The sequence below is a fragment of the Alternaria alternata genome (assembly GCF_001642055.1).
Source record: "Alternaria alternata strain SRC1lrK2f unplaced genomic scaffold CC77scaffold_1, whole genome shotgun sequence".
NCBI lineage: Eukaryota > Fungi > Ascomycota > Dothideomycetes > Pleosporales > Pleosporaceae > Alternaria > Alternaria alternata.
Window position 1 is genome coordinate 1,603,791 of NW_017306190.1, and position 20,096 is coordinate 1,623,886.

At 51.5% G+C, this 20,096-nt stretch overlaps 8 protein-coding genes across 8 annotated transcripts; 3 read left to right on the forward strand and 5 right to left on the reverse strand.

Annotated features, from left to right (window-relative positions):
- Positions 1-372: 372 nt before the first annotated feature.
- CC77DRAFT_1015613 (secE/sec61-gamma protein) lies at positions 373-1,237 on the forward strand. Its single transcript, XM_018524064.1, has 4 exons — positions 373-469; positions 523-575; positions 625-687; positions 741-1,237. The coding sequence occupies exons 1-4, from the start codon at positions 444-446 to the stop codon at positions 806-808; spliced, it is 210 nt and encodes a 69-aa protein (XP_018391716.1). The 5' UTR covers positions 373-443; the 3' UTR covers positions 809-1,237.
- Positions 1,008-3,643, reverse strand: CC77DRAFT_1036963 (WD40 repeat-like protein). Its single transcript, XM_018527036.1, has 5 exons — positions 3,364-3,643; positions 2,571-3,307; positions 2,324-2,521; positions 1,509-2,277; positions 1,008-1,458 (listed from the first exon to the last, which is right to left on the reverse strand). Exons 1-5 carry the CDS (start codon positions 3,548-3,550, stop codon positions 1,253-1,255), a joined length of 2,097 nt encoding a protein of 698 aa, XP_018391717.1. The 5' UTR covers positions 3,551-3,643; the 3' UTR covers positions 1,008-1,252.
- A 360-nt stretch (positions 3,644-4,003) lies between these two features.
- CC77DRAFT_1004275 (hypothetical protein) lies at positions 4,004-5,464 on the reverse strand (the record flags this gene model as incomplete). The annotated part of the gene is made up of 1 exon (XM_018523253.1): positions 4,004-5,464. The coding sequence occupies one exon, from the start codon at positions 5,462-5,464 to the stop codon at positions 4,004-4,006; it is 1,461 nt and encodes a 486-aa protein (XP_018391718.1).
- Positions 5,465-6,029: 565 nt separating this feature from the next.
- Positions 6,030-7,279, forward strand: CC77DRAFT_1036965 (ribosomal protein S5). The gene is made up of 4 exons (XM_018527037.1): positions 6,030-6,059; positions 6,114-6,254; positions 6,311-6,384; positions 6,435-7,279. The coding sequence occupies exons 2-4, from the start codon at positions 6,141-6,143 to the stop codon at positions 7,027-7,029; spliced, it is 783 nt and encodes a 260-aa protein (XP_018391719.1). The 5' UTR covers positions 6,030-6,059; positions 6,114-6,140; the 3' UTR covers positions 7,030-7,279.
- Positions 7,280-7,422: 143 nt separating this feature from the next.
- Positions 7,423-9,499, reverse strand: CC77DRAFT_1045999 (hypothetical protein; the record flags this gene model as incomplete). The annotated part of the gene is made up of 4 exons (XM_018527426.1): positions 7,423-9,192; positions 9,265-9,330; positions 9,387-9,418; positions 9,478-9,499. The coding sequence occupies 4 exons, from the start codon at positions 9,497-9,499 to the stop codon at positions 7,423-7,425; spliced, it is 1,890 nt and encodes a 629-aa protein (XP_018391720.1).
- Positions 9,500-10,322: 823 nt separating this feature from the next.
- CC77DRAFT_1056386 (succinic semialdehyde dehydrogenase) lies at positions 10,323-11,978 on the reverse strand (the record flags this gene model as incomplete). Its single annotated transcript, XM_018527903.1, has 4 exons — positions 10,323-11,340; positions 11,387-11,756; positions 11,808-11,895; positions 11,958-11,978. 4 exons carry the CDS (start codon positions 11,976-11,978, stop codon positions 10,323-10,325), a joined length of 1,497 nt encoding a protein of 498 aa, XP_018391721.1.
- CC77DRAFT_35867 (hypothetical protein) lies at positions 11,766-13,037 on the reverse strand. The gene is made up of 2 exons (XM_018531359.1): positions 11,958-13,037; positions 11,766-11,895 (listed from the first exon to the last, which is right to left on the reverse strand). Exon 1 carries the CDS (start codon positions 12,819-12,821, stop codon positions 12,207-12,209), a length of 615 nt encoding a protein of 204 aa, XP_018391722.1. The 5' UTR covers positions 12,822-13,037; the 3' UTR covers positions 11,766-11,895; positions 11,958-12,206.
- A 507-nt stretch (positions 13,038-13,544) lies between these two features.
- On the forward strand, positions 13,545-19,249 carry CC77DRAFT_952934 (ATPase family AAA domain-containing protein 2). Its single transcript, XM_018535421.1, has 4 exons — positions 13,545-13,814; positions 13,873-14,846; positions 14,900-18,353; positions 18,438-19,249. The coding sequence occupies exons 2-4, from the start codon at positions 13,905-13,907 to the stop codon at positions 18,893-18,895; spliced, it is 4,854 nt and encodes a 1,617-aa protein (XP_018391723.1). The 5' UTR covers positions 13,545-13,814; positions 13,873-13,904; the 3' UTR covers positions 18,896-19,249.
- Positions 19,250-20,096: the final 847 nt, after the last annotated feature.

Genomic DNA, 20,096 nt, shown 5'->3' on the forward strand with positions numbered 1-20,096 from the left:
GAAATGGAGAGCAACGAGGACAACTCGATGCAGATGCCAAACACGATCCCTTTCCACCCTTGACTCTGCGTGTTTGTCGAAGCGAAAGCGGATTGCGCTCGCACGTCTCGTTGGCCGGTCTGTTGCGTAGTGAGTAACTGCGTTCGGTGACAAACCTGGGGAAGCGGGTAGAGACGACTTGTCGGCGCGAGCACGAGTGAGGGTGAGCGACAATCGAGGACGCGGATGCGATAGCTCGCAGTTAGCGTGAAAGTTAGCGTGCTTGGCAGAACACCTACCCCTGTCGGTTTTCTCCGCAAGGCCAGATTGCCGTCCGTCTGGTAATTTGGCAGCTGCTACCCTGAGTCCGCGACTTGTCCAACCCGCGATACTTCTCCAAGACAACTCAACTCACCACCCTTTCAAGTCACCCCCCACCTATCACCACCCGCACACCAGTCGCCATGGAGAACGTCAAGGAGTTCGCTGAGTAAGCCACACTGAAATTGCACGATGAGGGAGCGATGGCTAACGTCTGCGCAGTATGCCCGCTGAGTTCCTCAAGGAGGGTACTCTGTTCATGAACCGCTGCACAAGTACGATCGCCTCTCTATTCCGGCCTTGCCACGCCTAACATGACTACAGAGCCCGACAAGAAGGAGTTCATCAGGATATCGCAAGCAGTCGGCATCGGTTTCTTGATCATGGGTCAGTGATACGTCGCATGCACGCCCAAAGTCCATGCAACTAACGTATCACAGGAGTCATTGGCTACGTTGTCAAGCTCGTCCACATTCCCGTAAACAACATCCTCGTCGGCGGCTCGTAGACGCTACTACGCCACAACCATTGATTCTCTTCCCTTTGCATCTTCGACCACGACACCGGTCCGTTCATCATATCATCTTGTATTAGGGGCATTGGAGGTGAACAGACCGGCCTTCGCTTTGTGGGCTCCATAGAGGAAATATGGCATACTCAAAACGGCTGTACAGTATGGGGTTGGGCCAGCGGGAGTTTGATTATATCCAAATTTAGGCATGCACAGGATTCATCTTGATTTGGTCTACGAACTGTGTGTTGTGGTGTGAACGGTGTATGTGGAGTAGAACGATAACGCGGTGCTTGTAACGCTGTGACAGCGATGTTGAGCAAGATCGGAAGTCCCTGTGAACATCCGATTGCATTCCCAACTTCTCACCAAATCCCTATATGCAGCACTTGTATTCACCCATCCGTCGGAATTCTAGAAGGGTCAGCGATGCAGGAGCTTTCACTCCTCATTCATCATGTCTTCATACCACATGGGGTGTCGTCTCGCCCTGCCCTCAGGACTCGTGTAAAGCCGTTCATCATGCTGCAGTTGTGCATTGACCCGCCTCCCAATCTTAGGCTCTGCTTCATCTTCTTCAAGGCCATCGTTCCAAGTGTGGACTGTGCAAGTTCCCTGTGAGGTACCCCAGCCGTTCCATGAGGTTGCTAGTAAAAGTTAACATATGCACCAAAACTAGGAGTGTACAAATACTTACCAGCAATCATAGGTGCGTTGGGATGCCAACTCGCGTCACGAACACACGTCTGCCATCTGCCCTCGTTTCTACCCCAGTGCTCGTACATTCCAGCAAGAAGATCTGGGTCGCGTGGTCGTGAGTTCCTGGTTGCCTTGAGAACATCGACCTTGCCAGCAATTGTCGCATCCATGTTCCAGATGTAGACCGAGCCGTCGTAGCTGCCAGAGTAAACATATCGCGAATCTGTGCTACCAGGAGGCGAAAAGTGACATCGAATAAGCGTCTTCAACACCTTGTGCCCGCGGAACGTAACAAGTGAGCAGTCATGTGGATGCGGACGGTACTCATCAAAGTCGTATGCGTTGGATCGGTACTCGAAGCGGTTGGTGTATGCATTGGGATCAATGCCGTCTGCCTTCTCCTTTGACATCATCTTCCTCAGATCCCACAGCTTAGCAGTCTGATCTTTGCCGTTACTAAGCACGTATCGTCCATCTCCCTTGCTGTCGACATATGTCAAGCCCTCAGTGTGTCCCAGAAAAACACCGGCTTCGCGACCGTCACCCATACTTCTTCGATCCCAGACCTTGAGCGTTGTGTCGTCGGAGCCAGAGTAAAGAATATGTGGCGATTGAGTGTCGCCGAAGCAGACTGCATTCACATCATCTTGATGACCTGGTATGCGTAGCACTGACTGACGACGTTCAATGTCGTATACATAAACAGAACTGTCTCCCGTTCCTGCTACAATTTCGCGACCATCGCCAGAGAATCTTATCGACCAGATCTGGATGGGTCAGCCACAGTCTCAAATGTTGATAAACACATCTTACACCAAAATATCCGCGATACCCACGTGGGGTAGGCCGACCGAGGTCTGCAAAATCAAGATAGTGTGGTTCAGAATCGTTGTCAGGGTCGGTGTGTGCTAGTGCGACAATACTCCTAATGGAGCTGTATGCCAGAAAGCGATTGTCTGGACTTAATGATGCATCCGTAATCGTCCATTGACCACCATCATACCTTACAGTCTGCAATATATTAGCTTTGCGGAGCTTCGAGTTTGAGATTGCTGCTTGCCTTGTAGTACTTCCAATCGTATGGATTCGATGTGTCATACATGCGTACTTTGAAATCCTGAGCGCATGAAAAGAAGAAGTTGCCATCGTCTGAAAACTGTCCTGAATAGCATCGCGCATTGTAGTGAATGATTGTGTCGGCCACTGATTCTGGTATCATTTCTTGCCTCAACAATCTCGTGGAATTCTTCTGGCGACCGTCACCACCAATACCTAACTCTCGTCGCATGATGTTGTAAGCTAACTTCTTTTTTCGCTTAAGTGTGTCTTGCGATCGAGGATTTGTTCCGAAGTTGCCCCCTTGCATCAATTCCTGACCCTGCTCGCTAGGCACCTTTTCAAACAAATCTATGCCTCGTGGTCGTCGCCTCCTTCCAGAGGTCCTCGTCGAACCGAGAGGGTCGTAGCCATCGTCTTCGTCCTCGTCTTCGTCGTCCTCATCGAGTCTGCGTCGCCGGAGCGCGGATCGTGGAATGAAATCGGTGGCGAATATGCGGCCCAATCCAGCGTGTCCAAGCAACTGCATTATCTGCTCGCGCGTAATCATAATTGGCTGGCGAGGGTTGTCCATCTCGTCTTCCTCTGCATCGTCGTTCTCTTCCTCGTTCTCGTCTCCATCTTCGTCGTCCTCTCCGTTCTCTTCATCTTCGTCGTCATCGTCGTCGTCATCGTCGTTATCATCGGTGTATTCGAATGCGATCTCCACTCCGCTGAGATTGCTCAATCGTTCTGCGGCATCTTACAATTATGTTAGTAGATAGATCACAGACTATGTATCATAAAGCCAAGTATACCGTGAAAGCTCAGATCAGCTTCACCTTCATCGTTATCGTCGGTGCCCTCTTCTGCAGGTACAAAGTCCATGTCGTCATCATACTCGTCGTCGGTTTCTCGCCAGAACGGGTCGCTCGGATCGTATACAATGGTTCTGGCTGGGTCATCCTCGGCGGGTGGACTAGTTGGGGCGTGCGACGAACTCATGTTTGCGAAAACGTTATTCTGTAGATGTCGCAAGATGTGCCGAGGCGATATAAGAGCAATGCTCGTAATGGGCGGGAGCTTTGTAGTAGTCGCGGTAATAGGATTATCTCCGAACGCCCCACTCTTATCGATAGATCAAGACGGACTTCCGCACATGAAGAAGCTCTTCTTTCATAGGTTGTAGCTTGTATATGGAGATTTACTCTGAAAGCATATATAGCATTCTGCGTTGTTGCTCCACTAGAGAAGATGGCAGTATGCATCTTTTGGGTCTATCCAATATTTGCAGAGATAGGGCACCATTGATGAGAAACAAGCTCCTTCGAGTTAAGTGCGCACTACTTGATAAGCAAGTGAGTAGATTTGATATGATTCAACAATTACACAGAGTGTGGCTACTCGGAGGAATATCTAATCTCGAAAGATACGCCGAGGAAGGACCGCGTTTCCAGCTCAGTCAGTATCGGTATCCTGATGCGAAATCATAAGCTCGGGATCTGGATCCTCATCTTCGGAGTCAAAATACGTCTGCTTGGGCGGCGTAGGTTGTCTCGGCGGAGAACGACCAATCCTTATAGCAGACCCTGTCATCTCCTCTGGTTGTTTGGTCTCAAAGCCATCATGGTCTATCAGCGGTTGTGTAGCTCGCTCTTTACCCTTTCGTTTCGAACCAAGAGCCTCTTCTAACATGTTTCTGCCTTGTGTAAAAGCTTCGAGCTCGGCACCAATGGCGCAAACTAACAAATTCCAACTTCGCGACGAAGCAAACTCTAGCTTCTCCTCTAGGTAGGTAATGGTTGCGTCCATCTGCTCGAGAAGCCTGGTGGGATCAGGGGTGCTCTTCCGTGTCGTTGGTCGCATAGAGTTCTGTAGGCTTGTTTCATAGTCTTCGACCCTCTTCAAAACATCTGCCCACAAAAGTGCACCTTCGTCAAGCGCACCTCGATCTGTATCAACCTTCTCACACCTTTCAGCCAGTCTTGTGTACTCGTCTTGCCAGAATTCGCGCGCCATGTCGAGCGTCCGCCGTTTTGCAGGTAGTGTAAGGAACGGTGATGATGACATTGGAACGTGATCCGCGTTTGGAGGTCGCGCAAGGAAATTGGAAACTTCACGATCTAACAGTGACAACGATGTCTTGTACGATGCCAACTTCGCTTCCACCGAGTTCTCTGTATCAGCCAGTTCGTCCAAGACCTTTCGATGTCGTCTTTTGAGCGCCCATAGTTCCTCTTCTTTCTGGCGAATCTCCTGCTCTAGCTTCGAGGCTTCCGTCTGTAAGCTCTGTGCCTTTGCGCCAGCGTCCTCGTTCTCTATATCTCTGATCTTCTTTTCCAGCCGTATGCGCTTCTGACTCCACCCGTCGGTCTTCTCTACTGTGCTTTGCAGCTTCCTCAGGTCCTCGTCTAAAAGATCAAGCTCCTCAGACTTGACGCTGGCAAGCTGTCTTATCCGTCTAGATATGCCTTGTCTCGCTGCATTTAGCCCCACTTTCTTCCTCCGTGCTCCGTTATGGCCGTTACCGTTCTCCGCACCTCGATCGCTCGACCGGACGCTGCTCACAGTTGGTGTAGTGCTTCCGTTCGATACAAGATCATCCGGTGTAGCATCTCCAGCGCCACGTCCACCCATTAGACCATCGGCTTGTGCGTCGAGTAGCTCTTGCAGCTGTTGTTCGAGGTATCTAGCTCGCCGCTGCAAAGCTAGCAGGCCGTCAGGAACGCGTGGAGGCGGAGACAGGCTAGTTTTTGGAGCGTTCCATAGTACTGACGAAGTCACAGGCGGTGGTATTCGCGGAGATGGCGGAGAGTTGTATAGTGGTAGCTCATGTTCACGCGCGTGCGGGTCTTCGAAGGACTTTCTAAACCGCGGCGGAGGCGAGAACGAGCCGAGAACTGAATTGAAGATAGACATTGTAATGAACCACGATCTCGCAGCGTGGCCCGTGAAATTATTGTCGAAGCGTTGGAGACAAGTGTTCGTGCATGTGATATCGTTGGTACCTCGAGCATGTGAACGAGTCATGCGCGCTCAAAGCGCCCTTAGTCAGCCACGTCATTCCGAGCAGCTTGGACAGCGCGATAGGCAGCGTCGGTGCGCAAGACAATCTTCCGTCTGGTGACCAAGGAGCGCACTGGGTGCAGTCACACTTGAGATGTCCTGTGAAATGCGATACGTTTGCGCTCCATTGACATACCGATCTTGCCTCCTTAGGTGATCCAGTCGCTTCAAGTACTTGTCAGAGGCACTTCTCATGTCAGATCTCTGTGCAGAAGGTCTCACGAGAATGAAAACAGGCACAGCTGCATACAAACTGGACTCTGCAGAGGTTGCGCCTTGTAGTTGTGGTGGTCATTGGTGAACCACCTGCAACTCATCCACATGTAGCGTAGGTGCGCCAAACCCAATACGGCTAGTGACATCCACGACCTAAGCGAGCATTTCAATATCGAAAGTTGCAAGTGCGACCGCGACAACAGCACGCACTAACTCCCAGGAACTCTCAATCGTACGCTCTTCCACCTCTTCTCACTCTCAAGCCCGTCGCTAATCGCAAATCCAGCAGCCGTATACCCCACCAACATACATCATGGCTGACGCTCCTGCCCCCGCTCGCGGCGGATTCGGTTCTCGTGGAGACCGCGGTGGTGACCGTGGACGTGGTCGCGGACGTGGCCGTGGCCGCCGTGGCGGAAAGACTGAGGTGCGCATATGAAGGCTGTGGAGGGACAAATAGCAGGAAATTGACAATTGGCACAGGAGAAGGAATGGCAGCCCGTCACCAAGCTCGGCCGTCTCGTAAAGGCCGGCAAGATCAAGAGCATGGAGGAGATGTACGTTCTCAAGCGGGATTGGGCAAGGAATTTGTACTGACAGCGGACAGCTACCTCCACTCTCTCCCCATCAAGGAGTACCAGGTCGTCGACTTCTTCCTCCCCAAGCTCAAGGACGAGGTCATGAAGATCAAGCCTGTCCAGAAGCAGACCCGTGCCGGTCAGCGTACCCGCTTCAAGGCTATCGTCGTCATCGGTGACTCCGAGGGCCACATTGGTCTTGGTATCAAGACCTCCAAGGAAGTCGCTACCGCCATCCGCGCCGCCATCATCATCGCCAAGCTCTCCGTTGTCCCCATCCGAAGAGGTTACTGGGGCACCAACCTTGGTGAGCCTCACTCGCTCCCCACCAAGGAGAGCGGAAAGTGCGGTTCCGTCACTGTCCGTCTCATTCCCGCTCCCCGTGGTACCGGCCTTGTCGCATCGCCCGCTGTCAAGCGTCTCTTGCAATTGGCTGGTGTCGCCGACATCTACACTGCCTCTTCCGGTTCAACCAAGACTCTTGAGAACACCCTGAAGGCTACCTTCGTAGCTGTCGCACACACCTACGGTTTCCTCACCCCCAACCTGTGGGCTGAGAAGAAGCTTACCCCATCCCCGCTCGAGGAGTACAGCGACATCCTCCGTGAGGGTAAGAGGTACTAGAGGGTTTGTTTTTGGGTTCTTTCTAGCATAAGGGTTATGGCGCGGGGTATTACATTCAGGACCTCACGTATGTATCCAACGATAGTGCTGGGTACACCGGCATGAAAATGAACAACTTTCAATGATGACCTTGAAGTTATGATACTCCACGTGGTTTCGCTAAGTTGAAGTGCATGTATTTGGGAGTGATAATGCTAGATACGCTCAGTTCATCACCACACGTGACTGAAGTTTACACAATAGTACATGGAATGTTAAAGTACTCTGAGGATCCATGCGCAGCTGCTTGCGCACAAGCACGATAATAAATGTACAGGAAAAGAAACCATACTACGTCTGTCTCACCGTGTGATCCAGAGCATCACAACGATAATCTGGAGACAAGGCAAAGACCTAATGCTGCACCTGTCGCAGATCTTTCCAACACAAGGCGAACTGCTGAAGAAGCCCAAAAGATCTCATCATCTCGTTTATCTCCTGTAGCGCGTGATGTACCAGAGACGGACCGACCAGTTTGGGATAAGGTTGATTCGCAAGTGAAAGGGACGCGCAGCCCGGCGGAGGTAGGTTTTGTACTCTTCCGGTGCTCTTTTGTAGGTTTATCAAGTCGAGGCCGGAAAGAGAACATCTTACATTGGCCTCGAACATTTCGAGCATGTTGTTGACCTGTTCTAGTGCACTATATACTAAGGCCGGGCCGAACAAATTGCCATAGTCGAGAGGTTCAAGACCAAAGGGCAGAAGAGTTTGTTGACGTGCCAAAGGGTGGGCCTGGGATGGCGTTGGTGCGACCGCATGAAATGTTTGCCAGTGCATGACCGAAGCAGATGTGTATTTGGTAGGTATTGGACTAGGCCTAGTAGGGGCGGTGTTGGCACCTTTCGCTTTCACATTGCCACCTTTTTTCTCCGACTGTGAAGCCCTGATCTTCTTTTGCATTGTGTTGATTTTTTTCTGTATCTTAACAATGCCTTTTTTCTGCTCTTCCGATAGACCATTGCGCATCCAGGCTGGGATGCGGCTTCGAATGTCAACTCTATCCTTTTCGCCACTCAATATCCTTCTTGCCTTCCTTTGTATATCTGCTAAAAGGCTGAGCTCGTTTTCCGACGCTGGAAGGGGAGTCCCATTGGGCCCAGTGCATGGTATGCAGAGAGAAAAAAGGTCAACATGCTCTGTTGCTGCAGTTGGTCCTGTTGGTGGCTGGCGTATGATTGATGAGACAGACAGAGTTGGTGTCAGAGTGATTGAATGTGAAGAAGCTAGTGCATTCATTGGAAGTTCATCAGGCTCCTGCTTGATGATAGGTTTCCGATCCATGATAGACGGGTCAACGATCGATAGAGCTGGCCTATCTTCAGAATCAAGATCCAAGGCTCGATCCGGCCCATGCCTCATGTTCTCATTGACAAGCGCCCATTCGTATCCGTCCCACGTGCTGGAATATGAGCGACGAACTGGTGTACTGCGATCGCCGATGGATTTACGGCTGTCCATGGATCGCAAGCGTTTTGCTGATCTTTCATCAATATAGCCCACTGGCTCTTCGTTCTTGTCTTCGACAAGCTGACGTTTTAAAGAATTTCGTTCTGCCGTGTATGCAGAGATTGACAAGGTGTGATATAAGGGTGACGCTGACGTTACAGCATGGACTTCCGTATCCTTGTTTGTGAGCAGTTCTCCAGGGCGGATACCTCTCTGGCCTTCAAGGAGTTGGGTTGGTTGGTTCGAGGTTACCGGGATTGCATTGGGAGGTGTTGGGGTTGAACCCGATGTTGTGGTAGCCTCTATTTGTGTTGGTGGTGCATTGGAAGCCATTAGATCTGAAATCGATGTGGTGGGAACCTCCACTCGTACTGGCTCTTCATTGATAACATCGTATGCCGATATGGGTGATTGGACTGCATGATCGTCTTCTATCTCTTGTGCAGCTACAGTCTCTCGTAAAGTTGTGGCTTCGTACAAAGCTGCAGTCTCGTCTGCCTGCTGATGAGACATAACGTGCTCCGGCATTTCTTCTTTGTTAAACGAGACAAAACTCTCGTCGGCCTTCTCTAGGTTTTGTTGCATCTCTTCTTTCTCGGTAGCACTGGATTCCGGATGCGGTGATGTCGGTGGTGTTGTTGTTTCCGAGGTTTTTGGCATTGCCTCTGAAGTAGCTTCCTAGGTTGTGTCCAAGAAAGCTTCGCTATTTCTGATATTGGCGCACGTAGAGCGACGCCCTTGCGTCGCTACCTTGACAAAGGAACGATTGGCAGGAGCATTCTTCTTGAACTTTCCTAGACCGCGAGACAGGGTACACTGTGTGCGATTGCCTCAGTAGCTTCTACATCGGCACTCGCAGTCAATGATCCAACCTCGTCCTTCGCACTCTCCATGTCTCCATTTCCTGATACCATTGGTGCAACATGTTTGTTTCCGTTCAAACTGCCGTCCCCAAACTCTTACTGTCTTTGAGCCATCGCATCATGGCGACTGCTGGAGGCGATTGGCCGATGAGACAATTGAGAAAGGTAATAAAAAAAGCCAAGCGCTTGATCGTACCGTATTGGAGTGTCTAGAAGTCAACCAAATGGCTCTCGATTGTCAATACTCATCACGATTTTCTGTTCTATCACGTGCGCGCCATCTCTCGGGCGATTGATGACAGTGACGGACGTGCGCGACAAGTTGCGAAACTTATAAATCCAGACATCGGAGTAACAGAGCTACGATTGCGGGCCGCAAGTCGAGGGTTTTGTTATTGCACGTCGGGCTCTCCTTTGACGTAGACGTTGGATTGGTTGTGGTAAATGTGTATGAATGTGCTACATATATCAATGTGCTCTCGGCGGCGATGAGTACTAGACGATCGAAAGCCATCAAGCGCTTCTAGGGCTCTGTCGGATGAGGTACCGGTGGATAATGATTGCTGATCACGATGCCAAGACACAATTGGCTCTTTTCAGTCATGTCAAGGTTATTTGGAACACATCGTTCTGGTAGGATGGCGATAGTGGCAGAAATAGAGTTGTTCGCCAGGTGCCAAAATGGCAAAAGGGCACGATAGTACAGATGCGCGTTGCTGTGTAGACCTTGGGATACGCGTTGGACTAAACTCCAAAATCACGAACATGACACGCTAGCGGCTTTTCTCGGAACATCCTCATAAACTTCATGGGGATCTTTCTATGTTGCATAGCCTGAGCACCACCCTCATTGTAAGAATTATCATATTCACGCATACGTAATGTACGACGTTCGGTGTGATGGATTCTATTGAACCACCTCGCAAAGCCGTCTGTGGATATCTTCTACTCGCCCTGCAACGGCTGGCCATTTCCACCCATGGTAATCGTCTTCGTGACAACATATTCCTCGATACCCAAGTGACTTCCTTCTCGTCCAAATCCAGACTCCTTGACACCTCCGAAAGGTGCAGCTGCATCCGAGATAAGACCGGTGTTGACACCAACCATACCAACTTCGAGGGCTTCAGCCACCCTATAAACTCTCTGGATATCTTTGCTGAAGAAGTAACCTGCAAGTCCCACGTCAGCCGCATTGGCGAGGCTAACGACATCGGCTTCGGTATCGAAGGGGAAGAGTCCAGCAACAGGGCCAAAAGTCTCGTCTTTGGCGAGCTGCATGTCCTTGGTCATGTCGCGGAGGACTGTCGGTTGGTAGAAGTTCTCCCCAAGATCGGGTAGCTTTTGTCCTCCGAACAAGACCTTTGCGCCGTTCTTGACGGCATCCTGGACGTGAGCATCCACCTTGGAGACAGCGCGGTCATGGATCAGTGGGCCGTGCGTGATTCCCTCTTCATAACCGCCACCGACCTTGAAGCTCTTGACCTTCTCAGTGAACCTGGTGCAGAACTCATCGTAGATACCTGATTGGACGTAAATCCTGTTGGCACATACACATGTTTGGCCCGAGGAACGGAACTTGGATGCGATAGCTCCGGTTACTGCTGTCTCAAGGTCGGCGTCATCGAAGACGATGAAAGGCGCGTTTCCACCAAGCTCAAAAGAAAGCTTCTTCAGCGTGTCCGACGACTGCTTCATCAGAAGCTTTCCGACGCCGGTTGATCCTGTGAATGAGACCTTTTTGACGGTTTTGCTTGATGTGATGGTCTCGCCAACTTCTGGTGTGTTCTTGAGTGCTGTGACGAAGTTGACGACACCCTTAGGGATTCCTGCTCGGTGTGCAAGCTCGGCGAGAGCTGCTGCTGTGAAAGGTGTCTCGCCAGGAGACTTCGCAACGACAGTGCAACCAGCTGCTAGAGCTGGGCCAATCTTTCGTGTGATCATAGCTGCTGGGAAGTTCCATCTGATATCGTTAGCCATGTTTCTCCAAGGCAGAGTGCAGAACTCACGGTGTGATCAATCCTACAACACCGACGGGCTCTTTGATAGTGAACACGCGATTACCAGCAACCGAGGCTGGGATGGTGGCTCCATACATGCGTGGCGCCTCTTCCGCGAACCACTCGTAGAAACTCGCAGCGTAGTTGACCTCGCCCTTAGCATCTGCCATGGGCTTTCCATTCTCCCACGTTATAAGCTTTGCCAGGTCCTCCGCGTTATCCATCATTAATTGATACCATTTCCGTAGCATGCGCGAGCGCTCGCGACCGGTAAGTTTGCGGAAAGAAGGGAGTGCGGCAGATGCTGCTGAGATGGCGGCTTCGGTGTCGGCGCGGTCCATCTCGGGCATGGTGCCAATGAGCTTGCCCGTTGCAGGATCTGCTACCAGTTAGAGGGACGGTCTCTGAAGAGTTTGAAAGACAGAAATACCATGGACCTCGAAAGTCTTGCCCGACTTTGCATCTATCCATTCTCCGTTGACATATGTCTGGCTCTTCAAGAGAGACTTGTCATTGAGCTGTGCAAGCTGTCAGCGCCTACGCAATCCACAATGCTCGCACAGCTGAGGGCAAAACATACCGGTGGTACTGAATGACCCATGTTGGCGTATCCTCGCGAAACAATTACTGGTAATGGCCTCTTCTGGAAGCGACTTCTATAAGCTTGTTGGCGTCCGAGTGATCGAGTTGCTGTTACAAAAGAGCGCATGGCGTCTATGAGTGGGTGTGAAGATCGATTATAAACTACAACGGACTCGCCCCCTCTAAAGGCGGCACACGTGGGAATAAAGATAGCTTAGCCCACCTGAAGACGTCAATTGCTCGTAGGCTAGTGTTCGGATGGGGTTTGGTGGAGCTTTATGAGCCTATGACGTTGAGCAGAGCTATGGCCAAACTGCGGGGTTCGGCTTGCGCTGGGTGGGATTGCTATGGGCAATCCGGAGGCAGCTCCGCGATGATCAATGACAACGTAAGAATATTGTGATCCTTTTTGAGGAGGTTCCCTTTCAATTATTTGCATATTCAAGTGACTTTTACTTCTTCTCCAAGTAAGCAAGTAGCATACCATTGGAAGAATAATCGCGTATGCGGCGTATACAGCGTCAAGAGCGTATAAAGTGTTCGGACCGCGATTATCACAACATAAATGAGGCACACCGACTTTAAGCTCAACTGAATGAGTGAGCTGGGCTGAGGAGGACCTAGTATTAAACGTTGTTGAGACGGAAAGTCGTCCGATTCTCGCCAGGCCTTGTTCAGAGTTGGTATCTAGCGAGAACTGAGATGGGCCCTGACAACGCAGTGACGAGGACGCTCTACGACCACACCAGTGCTCTACTCCTGTTGCAAGAGTGAGTAGCATCACATCTATCAGAGCATATTTAATGAGGCTCGTCTCATTATGCCGTGTATGCAGAATTTGTACTAGATTCTTGCAGAACATGGACTGAATCTCAATCGATGTTCGCGGCGACACCCAGCGACTACCTAGCCTCAATACCCACCTGAACTGCACTCAACACCACACCTAAGCACACACTGCTTACCAACAAATGACCCCCCCTCCTTTTATCACAGAACCGGTTATTTCATGCGACTCGACTTGATAAGATACGTGTCGGTCAACGACAAAGTACGAACGTCTTTCAATGACAACGACGACTATGACAACAACTAAGTGTAGCAGGTCATTTGAGAGACAAGTACATAATCTCAGCAAATAAACCCAGAAGCAGAATCTCTGCGTTATTAGCGACGATGCTCAGGGGTGCGGTGACCGGAGTCGTTCCAGCACGTGGTGCACGTGCATAGTTCGCTCTTCCCCACACATGCCAGCAAGCTCTAAACGCGTTAAGCTTTTAGAGCCGCATGTCGATCATGCAGGAACCGACGGCAAGAAGAGCTGCAAGTAGAAAAGAAAGGGCTTAAATAGTGATTCAAAACATGTCGGAAGACTCCCGAAAAGCTGCGGAGTTTGCTGGCAGAGTAGCGACTCGACGATCTCTGTGCATTTTGATGCATTTTGCAGTGCCAGAAGTCGAGAAATAAAGCGCTTCGTTATTGTTGTGGTGGTGCATCTAAAAAGTGTTCCCTTGTTCTGAGTTCGGGTTGAGTTAGCGTATTTGGGATGGGACCCGTCGGCCTTCAGCGCATCCCCAACACCCCTCGACCACATCTGCCTATCTCGAACATTTCGCTTCTCGGTGGCATTTATCAAGATAATAATTCTTCTGTTAGTCGCTTTTGTTGAATTCTGCGCCGTCTTCACCTGTGCATCGCGCAATCGAGTCTTCACTCCCCAATTCAAAACAACACGACGTCCAGGCGACACGCCCGCCAGCATCGCGCATACACTCGCCATCATCAGCGCATATGCAGCAGACCATCTCTCTGCATCTAATGTCATCTTGAAGCTCAGAAAATCTAAATCAGCGGTGTAAGCGCGCCCTCACCGCGACGCTTCTTCGGGCCCGTTCACTCACATTGTGCCGCAGGACCGCAACAGGCTTCACCGCGACGAGTCCTCATGTCTAGCCGAGCAAAGCGCAAGTTCGACATCGACCCCAACGCATCCGACCCCGACGACTACGATTACGACGACTCGGAAAGACGCGCCGCGCCCCAGCGGCGCCGTAATCGACACACGCCTGGAGCTAAGAAGAAGCCCTCCAAGCGCCAGCGACGCGCCTACGGCGGCTCTGATATTGACGACGACGACGAGATAGAGTCAGACGATTCCTTCACAGAGCGCTCCGAGTCGGAGGAGCCCGAAATCAATCCTGCGACAGGCAGAAGCGTGCGCCGCGCCACCAAGAAGCAGATCAAGTACGAAGAGAGCGAAGACGAAATCGAAGACACGCCGTCAGAGGACGACGCGCCCAAACCTGCATCGCGCCGCCGAGCACAGCCGTCTATCGAACAAGTCGAGAAGCCTTCGCTCATTGTGAAACTGAAGATGCCCGATCACGCCTCGGGTCGCAGTCTGCGCACGCGCACCGGCAGCAAGTCTCTTGCGCGCGGAAAGACGCCTGAAGTACACGGCACGCGACGCAGCAATCGCTTATCGCACGACGTTGAAGAGCCCATTGTTCAGCTTACAGACTCGGGCCGGCACGTCAAAGTTGTGCGCGAAGGCACTCGCAGCCCCGAGCCTGTCATCGCGCGCGCCACACGAGGTGGCAAAGGCCCGAGGGTTCAGCATCCCAGTGCCATCATGGAGGCTTCGCAAGAGACCTCGATGATTCGTGAGGACAGTCCTGGTCCCCTTGACGCGCTTCTCACGGGCGAGGAAACTCAAGTCAAAGCTAGCAAGGACAGTTCGCCCGTACAAGAAGCCCAGCAGGACGATGCTGAAGGCGAGGACGATGACGATATGGAAGGTGTCATCCAGGAGTCTCAGCACGAAGAAGCCGCTGAGGAAGAGTCTGACGAGGAGGGCCCAGTCACCCGTGGAGGGCGCAACACAAGGGCATGTCCAAGTACCCATTTATGACTTCTTCCGTAGCTAACGTTTTCTGCTAGACCCGTGCCGTTTCCGCCAAACGCAAGAAGGGCGCAGACGAGAGTAGCGATTTCGAGCCTCCCGCAGACGACGACAAGGAAGAGGAGATGTCGGAGTCGGATCACGAGAAGGGCAAGCGCTCGGCATCCGAAAGCGCATCGGGTTCAGGACGGCGCTCGACCCGCCTACGAGGGAAGAAGAGTCAATCGCAGCGTAGCAGGCGCAACTCTTCTTCAGAAGAGTCTGGGCTAGATCAGGACGAATTACAAGATGAGATTGAAGAGCTAGAATACAACAAACGACGACGCCTCTCTCGACGTAACCCTGACAAGGACCTGGTCTATGACGAAGCGCCCAAACGCCGCGCCCGTAACGCCCCCGACTACCGTGTTGTTCGTCCAGAGCAGAATACTATCTTCGAGAACGACGACGACGATGGGCCCGTTATGGAACGACCCAGGGCACGAGGCGGACGTTCCACATACAAAAGCCTATGGCGTAGTCAGGGCCCTTTTGGTGGTGGCGTGGAGGCTGGCATGGGCGCTGCTGGTGGTGACTCTGACAGCAGTGAAGATGAGAATCAAAAGATGCCCAAGCCCGTTGGTGGCATGATCGGCATGACTCCTACTACGGCGACCGCCCCTACTTTCGGGTTTCCCCAGACCAATAACGCAGATCCTAAGCAAGACTCTGGTGGTGGCCCTGCGAACCTGGGCAAGGTCAAGGACAAGAAGGCCCTCGCAGATTCTGACCCCCTTGGAGTTGACCCGAATGTCAACTTCGATGGCGTCGGTGGCCTTGATGATCACATCAACAAGCTCAAAGAGATGGTCATGCTTCCTTTGCTATATCCCGAAGTGTTCCAGCGCTTCAAGATCACTCCGCCCCGAGGTGTCTTATTCCACGGTCCGCCCGGTACTGGTAAGACACTTCTTGCCAGAGCTCTCGCTTCCAGCGTTAGCACTCACGGACAGAAGGTCACTTTCTACATGCGCAAAGGTGCTGATGCTTTGAGCAAGTGGGTCGGAGAGGCTGAAAGGCAGCTTCGTCTCCTGTTCGAGGAAGCGCGGAAGACACAACCGAGTATCATCTTTTTCGACGAGATTGATGGTCTGGCGCCTGTTCGCTCCAGTAAGCAAGAGCAGATCCATGCTTCGATCGTCGCTACTTTGCTCGCTCTCATGGATGGTATGGACGGCCGAGGACAAGTCATCGTGATTGGTGCCACCAACCGTCCAGATTCTGTAGACCCTGCGCTTCGGCGCCCAGGACGATTCGATCGCGAATTTTATTTCCCGTTGCCAGACGTCGCAGGTCGACGCTCTATTATTGACATCCACACGAAGAAGTGGGAGCCACCCTTGAAGCCGGAGATGAAGGACCAGCTTGCAGAGTTGACCAAGGGCTACGGAGGTGCCGATATTCGAGCGCTGTGCACAGAAGCAGCTCTCAATGCAGTGCAGGGGACGTACCCTCAGATCTACACCTCCGAGAAAAAGCTCTTGATCGATCCTAGCACCATCAAAATCCTGGCGAAGGATTTCATGATCTCGGTCAACAAGATGGTGCCGTCTTCGCAGCGAACAGTCACGGCTAGCGCAGCACCACTAGGCAAGAATATCGAGCCATTACTACGGAAGCCCCTCGCTGCAATCTTGAAGCGTATAGATGAGCTTATCCCTCGGAGGAAGAAGCTTACTGCGCTGGAGGAAGCTGAGTACGACGACCGCGACGACGAGAAAGGCTTCGAGCGCGAAGCCACCATGCGCAACTTTGAGAGCAGCAGGATCTTCAGACCCCGTTTGCTCATCAGCGGCCTCCAAGGCATGGGTCAACAATATCTTGGTGCTGCACTGTTGAACAAGATCGAGGGTCTGCATGTTCAATCTTTCGATCTTCCAACTATTCTTGAGGACTCCACCCGAGCGCCCGAGGCAGCCATCACTCAGCTATTTACAGAGGTCAGACGACACAAGCCCAGTGTCATCTACATTCCTTCAGTTGATGTATGGTACCAGACACTACCTGCACAAGCGATCAAGACTTTCAAGCTCTTACTGCGGAGTGTTGGAGCGAATGAACCGATCATGCTGTTAGGTGTTTTGGAATTGCTAAACGAGAAAGAGAAGCCTGATCGCCAAATGATGATGGATCTATTCTCCTTCTCGCAGTCCAACCAGTTCCAGCTTATGCGACCAGATCAGGAAGGGCGGGCAGAGTTCTTCAACAACATCAGTCACTATATTCGCATGTCTCCAGCGGACTTCCCCGATCCGGACAACCGTAAGAAGCGAGTCCTACCCGAACTGGAAGCAGCACCGATCGTTGCCCCAGTCATCGATCCAAAGGAGCTTGCAGCACGTGAAAAGTGGCAAAAGAAACAGGACAGGCTTACCCTCAACAAGATGAAGATTGTGATTCAGCCTATTATGGATCAGCTGAAGAGGAGCCACAGAAAATTCTTCAAGCCCATCCTAGAGGAGTCTTGGTACGCGTATTTGCTTGAGGAGCAAGACTCTGACCATGTGCGATCGGATCTGCCACCTGAGCAACAAGAAGAACAAGGTGTTATACGTCCATGGGAATTCTCGAAAGACTCCAAAGGCGTGGACGTGCTACTACACGTCGAGAGCGGCAACAAATACTACAATCTGGATTTAAGCACTATCGAAAAACGGTTGTCAAATGGTTACTACAAGCGTCCCGCGGATTACCTCTTCGACATCAAGACCCTCGTAAAGGATGCGAGGACATTTGGAGATGCTGAGCGGACTCTGAAGGGTAATGAGATGATCACGAACGTTGAGGTCGATCTGGACAACTTCTTCATGCACCAAAACCCCGGCCTTCTCCAAGAGTGTGAAGCAGTCTACCAGCGCGAACTCGAACGGGAGAGGAAGGCGCAGGAGAAGCGCGAGAGAGCCATCGCCGCTAACAAAGATTTCGAAGATGTCGCACGCGTTCCACCCGAGCAGTCAATTGGTACCACTGAGGCGTCAGGGCCCATTACTTTGGGTGAGCCTGTACCTGGCCGTTTAGCTATGCCGCCGGTAACCCCGCTGCGGGCACCTCAGGCCGAAGGCTTGTCTAATGGTACGAGCGGTGACGGCACACAGCATGCAACGAATGGATCTACCGCGCCGTCCAACGATGACACTCATATGACAGACAGTCAAGATCTCAATGTCAACACCCACCACGATTTCCAATTCCAGACCCCAAGCAGAATCGAGGGTCAAGGCACACAGACGCAAAAATCGCAAATGTCTGGTCGTACTTTTATGGCACCAAACTCGCACCCGAACGATTATCACAACAGCGCCTCTACGACGACTTCTGGGCAGAAGACTTCAAACAGGTCTTCGGACAACAAGTTTGGAACTCAAAGCAGTAACGGTGCTGCACCATCCGGCATACCCAATTTCTCAGAAATGATGCCAGAGCCGAATGGGTCGCAGCTCCCCGATACACAAGGTTCGCCAACCCCCATCCACCAACGGTTCCAAATATCCCGTTTCCTCTTATCAGAAGACACCACTGACCACATTTTCAACACAGAAGTTCACTACGTCAGCAGTCAGCCGTCAAACTCACAACCATCGCAAACGTCGCAGTCATCTCAGCATGTTACTTCCATGCCTGCACCTGCACCTCCACACCACTCGAACCTCAGCCAGATCCTCAACGATGAAGAGCCGAAGCCACAGCTTATTCTTGATGACAATTTGGTCACTGCGTTGCACAACAAGCTTGTGCATTCGACATCTGGATGTTCGCTCGAGCAGCTGGAGCAGATCAATGCAGCTCTCATGGATGCCATCTGGAAGCACCGTTCAGACTACAACCGCAATCTCGTCCTTAAGGAGGTTACCGAGGCGTTCAATGTCATCATCAAGGACATTGAGACCATGCAGGAGATCCTCAAGTCGAGCCAAGAAGAGGAAGAGGCTGAACTCCGGCGGCAGTATCACTCCACACAGAACGATTGGTTCTCACAAACACAGGCGCGTCGCTGAGTTGGCATTGTTTGTAAACACCATCCCTCAGTTGGGAGGTTGTTCGGTGGGTTGAAATCGCATAGAGCATGCGCGGCGTTTGGCGCGGGTGGGAGGCACATTTGAGCGTTGCGTTGGCACGTATTTCTGCGAGCTTTGAGGCATTCATTATTCCGCACTCTCCTCATTACCATACTCATGTACTATGACCCGTCTTTTTCTTTTCTGTTGGCTGAGAGATGCATGCATGGTCTGCATTGGGATATGGGTTTCTGGTGGGCCTGGTCTGATCACGCATTGGACAATCTGCGGATGTAAGAAAGCAAAAGAGTAGATACCAAATCAATAGCGCTTGCCGCACACAGCATTTGATACTTGGTTTCGCAGTTGTTCAGCATGCTTCTTAACATACATTGACTCTCATTACCGCCTATGCCCCCATTTTTACGAATCCGCCTTTGTATAATCCACCGAGAGCTGAGATGACGATGGAAATTACCGGATGTGCTGCAAGTGTCAACCGGCCTTTGGTATACATGTCTTCGTCTGCCGTTAGCTTGCAAGGGCAATGGAGAGGTCTACGAAATATCGACCTTACTTAACGTACCGAAGAGACTAATATCATTCTTTGCTCGATATCCTCCAGCGCTTTCGGCGTTGAGACATCAAAGACCACAATCCTCTTCTTCCCGTGTTGCTAGCCATACATCGCGATACAAGGTCCAATCAGCTTTCCAGTCACTCGATAAACAAAGGAGGTTGCTCCATCTATACATATCCCAATCACACTACGATGCCTTTAGAAAATTTGGGAGACCATTTCCAGTCAAGTGTGGCAACGCAAAAGTGCGAAACTTGGAAATGCCAATCCAGCTCTTAAGCCTTACACTACTCCTACAGCCCTGGCGGTTCATATACATCATGTGCCTCTGCGTGTGTCCGTAGTCCCAACAGACGAGCAGATACACGGTCCACGACTCGCTATAGAGGGGATCGTCAGTACGCAGCGCACTATACACGTGCATGTTGAATCACTCTGGGAAGCGAGAAAGAGTACAAACGGGGAAAAATTCGAGAACACACAGGGGCTAACAGCGCGCAAGGGGACCAAAGACATCGAATATCAAGATGAATCTGGATGCACAAGGCAAGAGCCACTCCAAAGCTATACTTCCATAGTGATGGCCTCTGAACCCAACCCTTGCGGGCTGGACGTCTTACG

Bases quoted from the DNA above. Each gene is read 5' to 3' on its own strand.
- CC77DRAFT_1015613 (XM_018524064.1), top strand. From the start codon at position 444: ATGGAGAACGTCAAGGAGTTCGCTGA. The intron at 470-522 runs GTAAGCCACACT...ACGTCTGCGCAG, and splicing joins AACGTCAAGGAGTTCGCTGA to TATGCCCGCTGAGTTCCTCA. The intron at 576-624 runs GTACGATCGCCT...ACATGACTACAG, and splicing joins GTTCATGAACCGCTGCACAA to AGCCCGACAAGAAGGAGTTC.
- CC77DRAFT_1036963 (XM_018527036.1), bottom strand. From the start codon at position 3,550: ATGAGTTCGTCGCACGCCCCAACTAGTCCACCCGCCGAGGATGACCCA. The intron at 3,308-3,363 runs GTATACTTGGCT...CATAATTGTAAG, and splicing joins AGCTGATCTGAGCTTTCACG to ATGCCGCAGAACGATTGAGC. The intron at 1,459-1,508 runs GTAAGTATTTGT...AACTTTTACTAG, and splicing joins CAACGCACCTATGATTGCTG to CAACCTCATGGAACGGCTGG.
- CC77DRAFT_1036965 (XM_018527037.1), top strand. From the start codon at position 6,141: ATGGCTGACGCTCCTGCCCCCGCTCGCGGCGGATTCGGTTCTCGTGGA. The intron at 6,255-6,310 runs GTGCGCATATGA...CAATTGGCACAG, and splicing joins GCCGTGGCGGAAAGACTGAG to GAGAAGGAATGGCAGCCCGT. The intron at 6,385-6,434 runs GTACGTTCTCAA...GACAGCGGACAG, and splicing joins ATCAAGAGCATGGAGGAGAT to CTACCTCCACTCTCTCCCCA.
- CC77DRAFT_35867 (XM_018531359.1), bottom strand. From the start codon at position 12,821: ATGTTCTGCAAGAATCTAGTACAAATTCTGCATACACGGCATAATGAG.
- CC77DRAFT_952934 (XM_018535421.1), top strand. From the start codon at position 13,905: ATGTCTAGCCGAGCAAAGCGCAAGTTCGACATCGACCCCAACGCATCC. The intron at 14,847-14,899 runs GCATGTCCAAGT...GTTTTCTGCTAG, and splicing joins GTGGAGGGCGCAACACAAGG to ACCCGTGCCGTTTCCGCCAA. The intron at 18,354-18,437 runs GTTCGCCAACCC...TTTTCAACACAG, and splicing joins GCAGCTCCCCGATACACAAG to AAGTTCACTACGTCAGCAGT.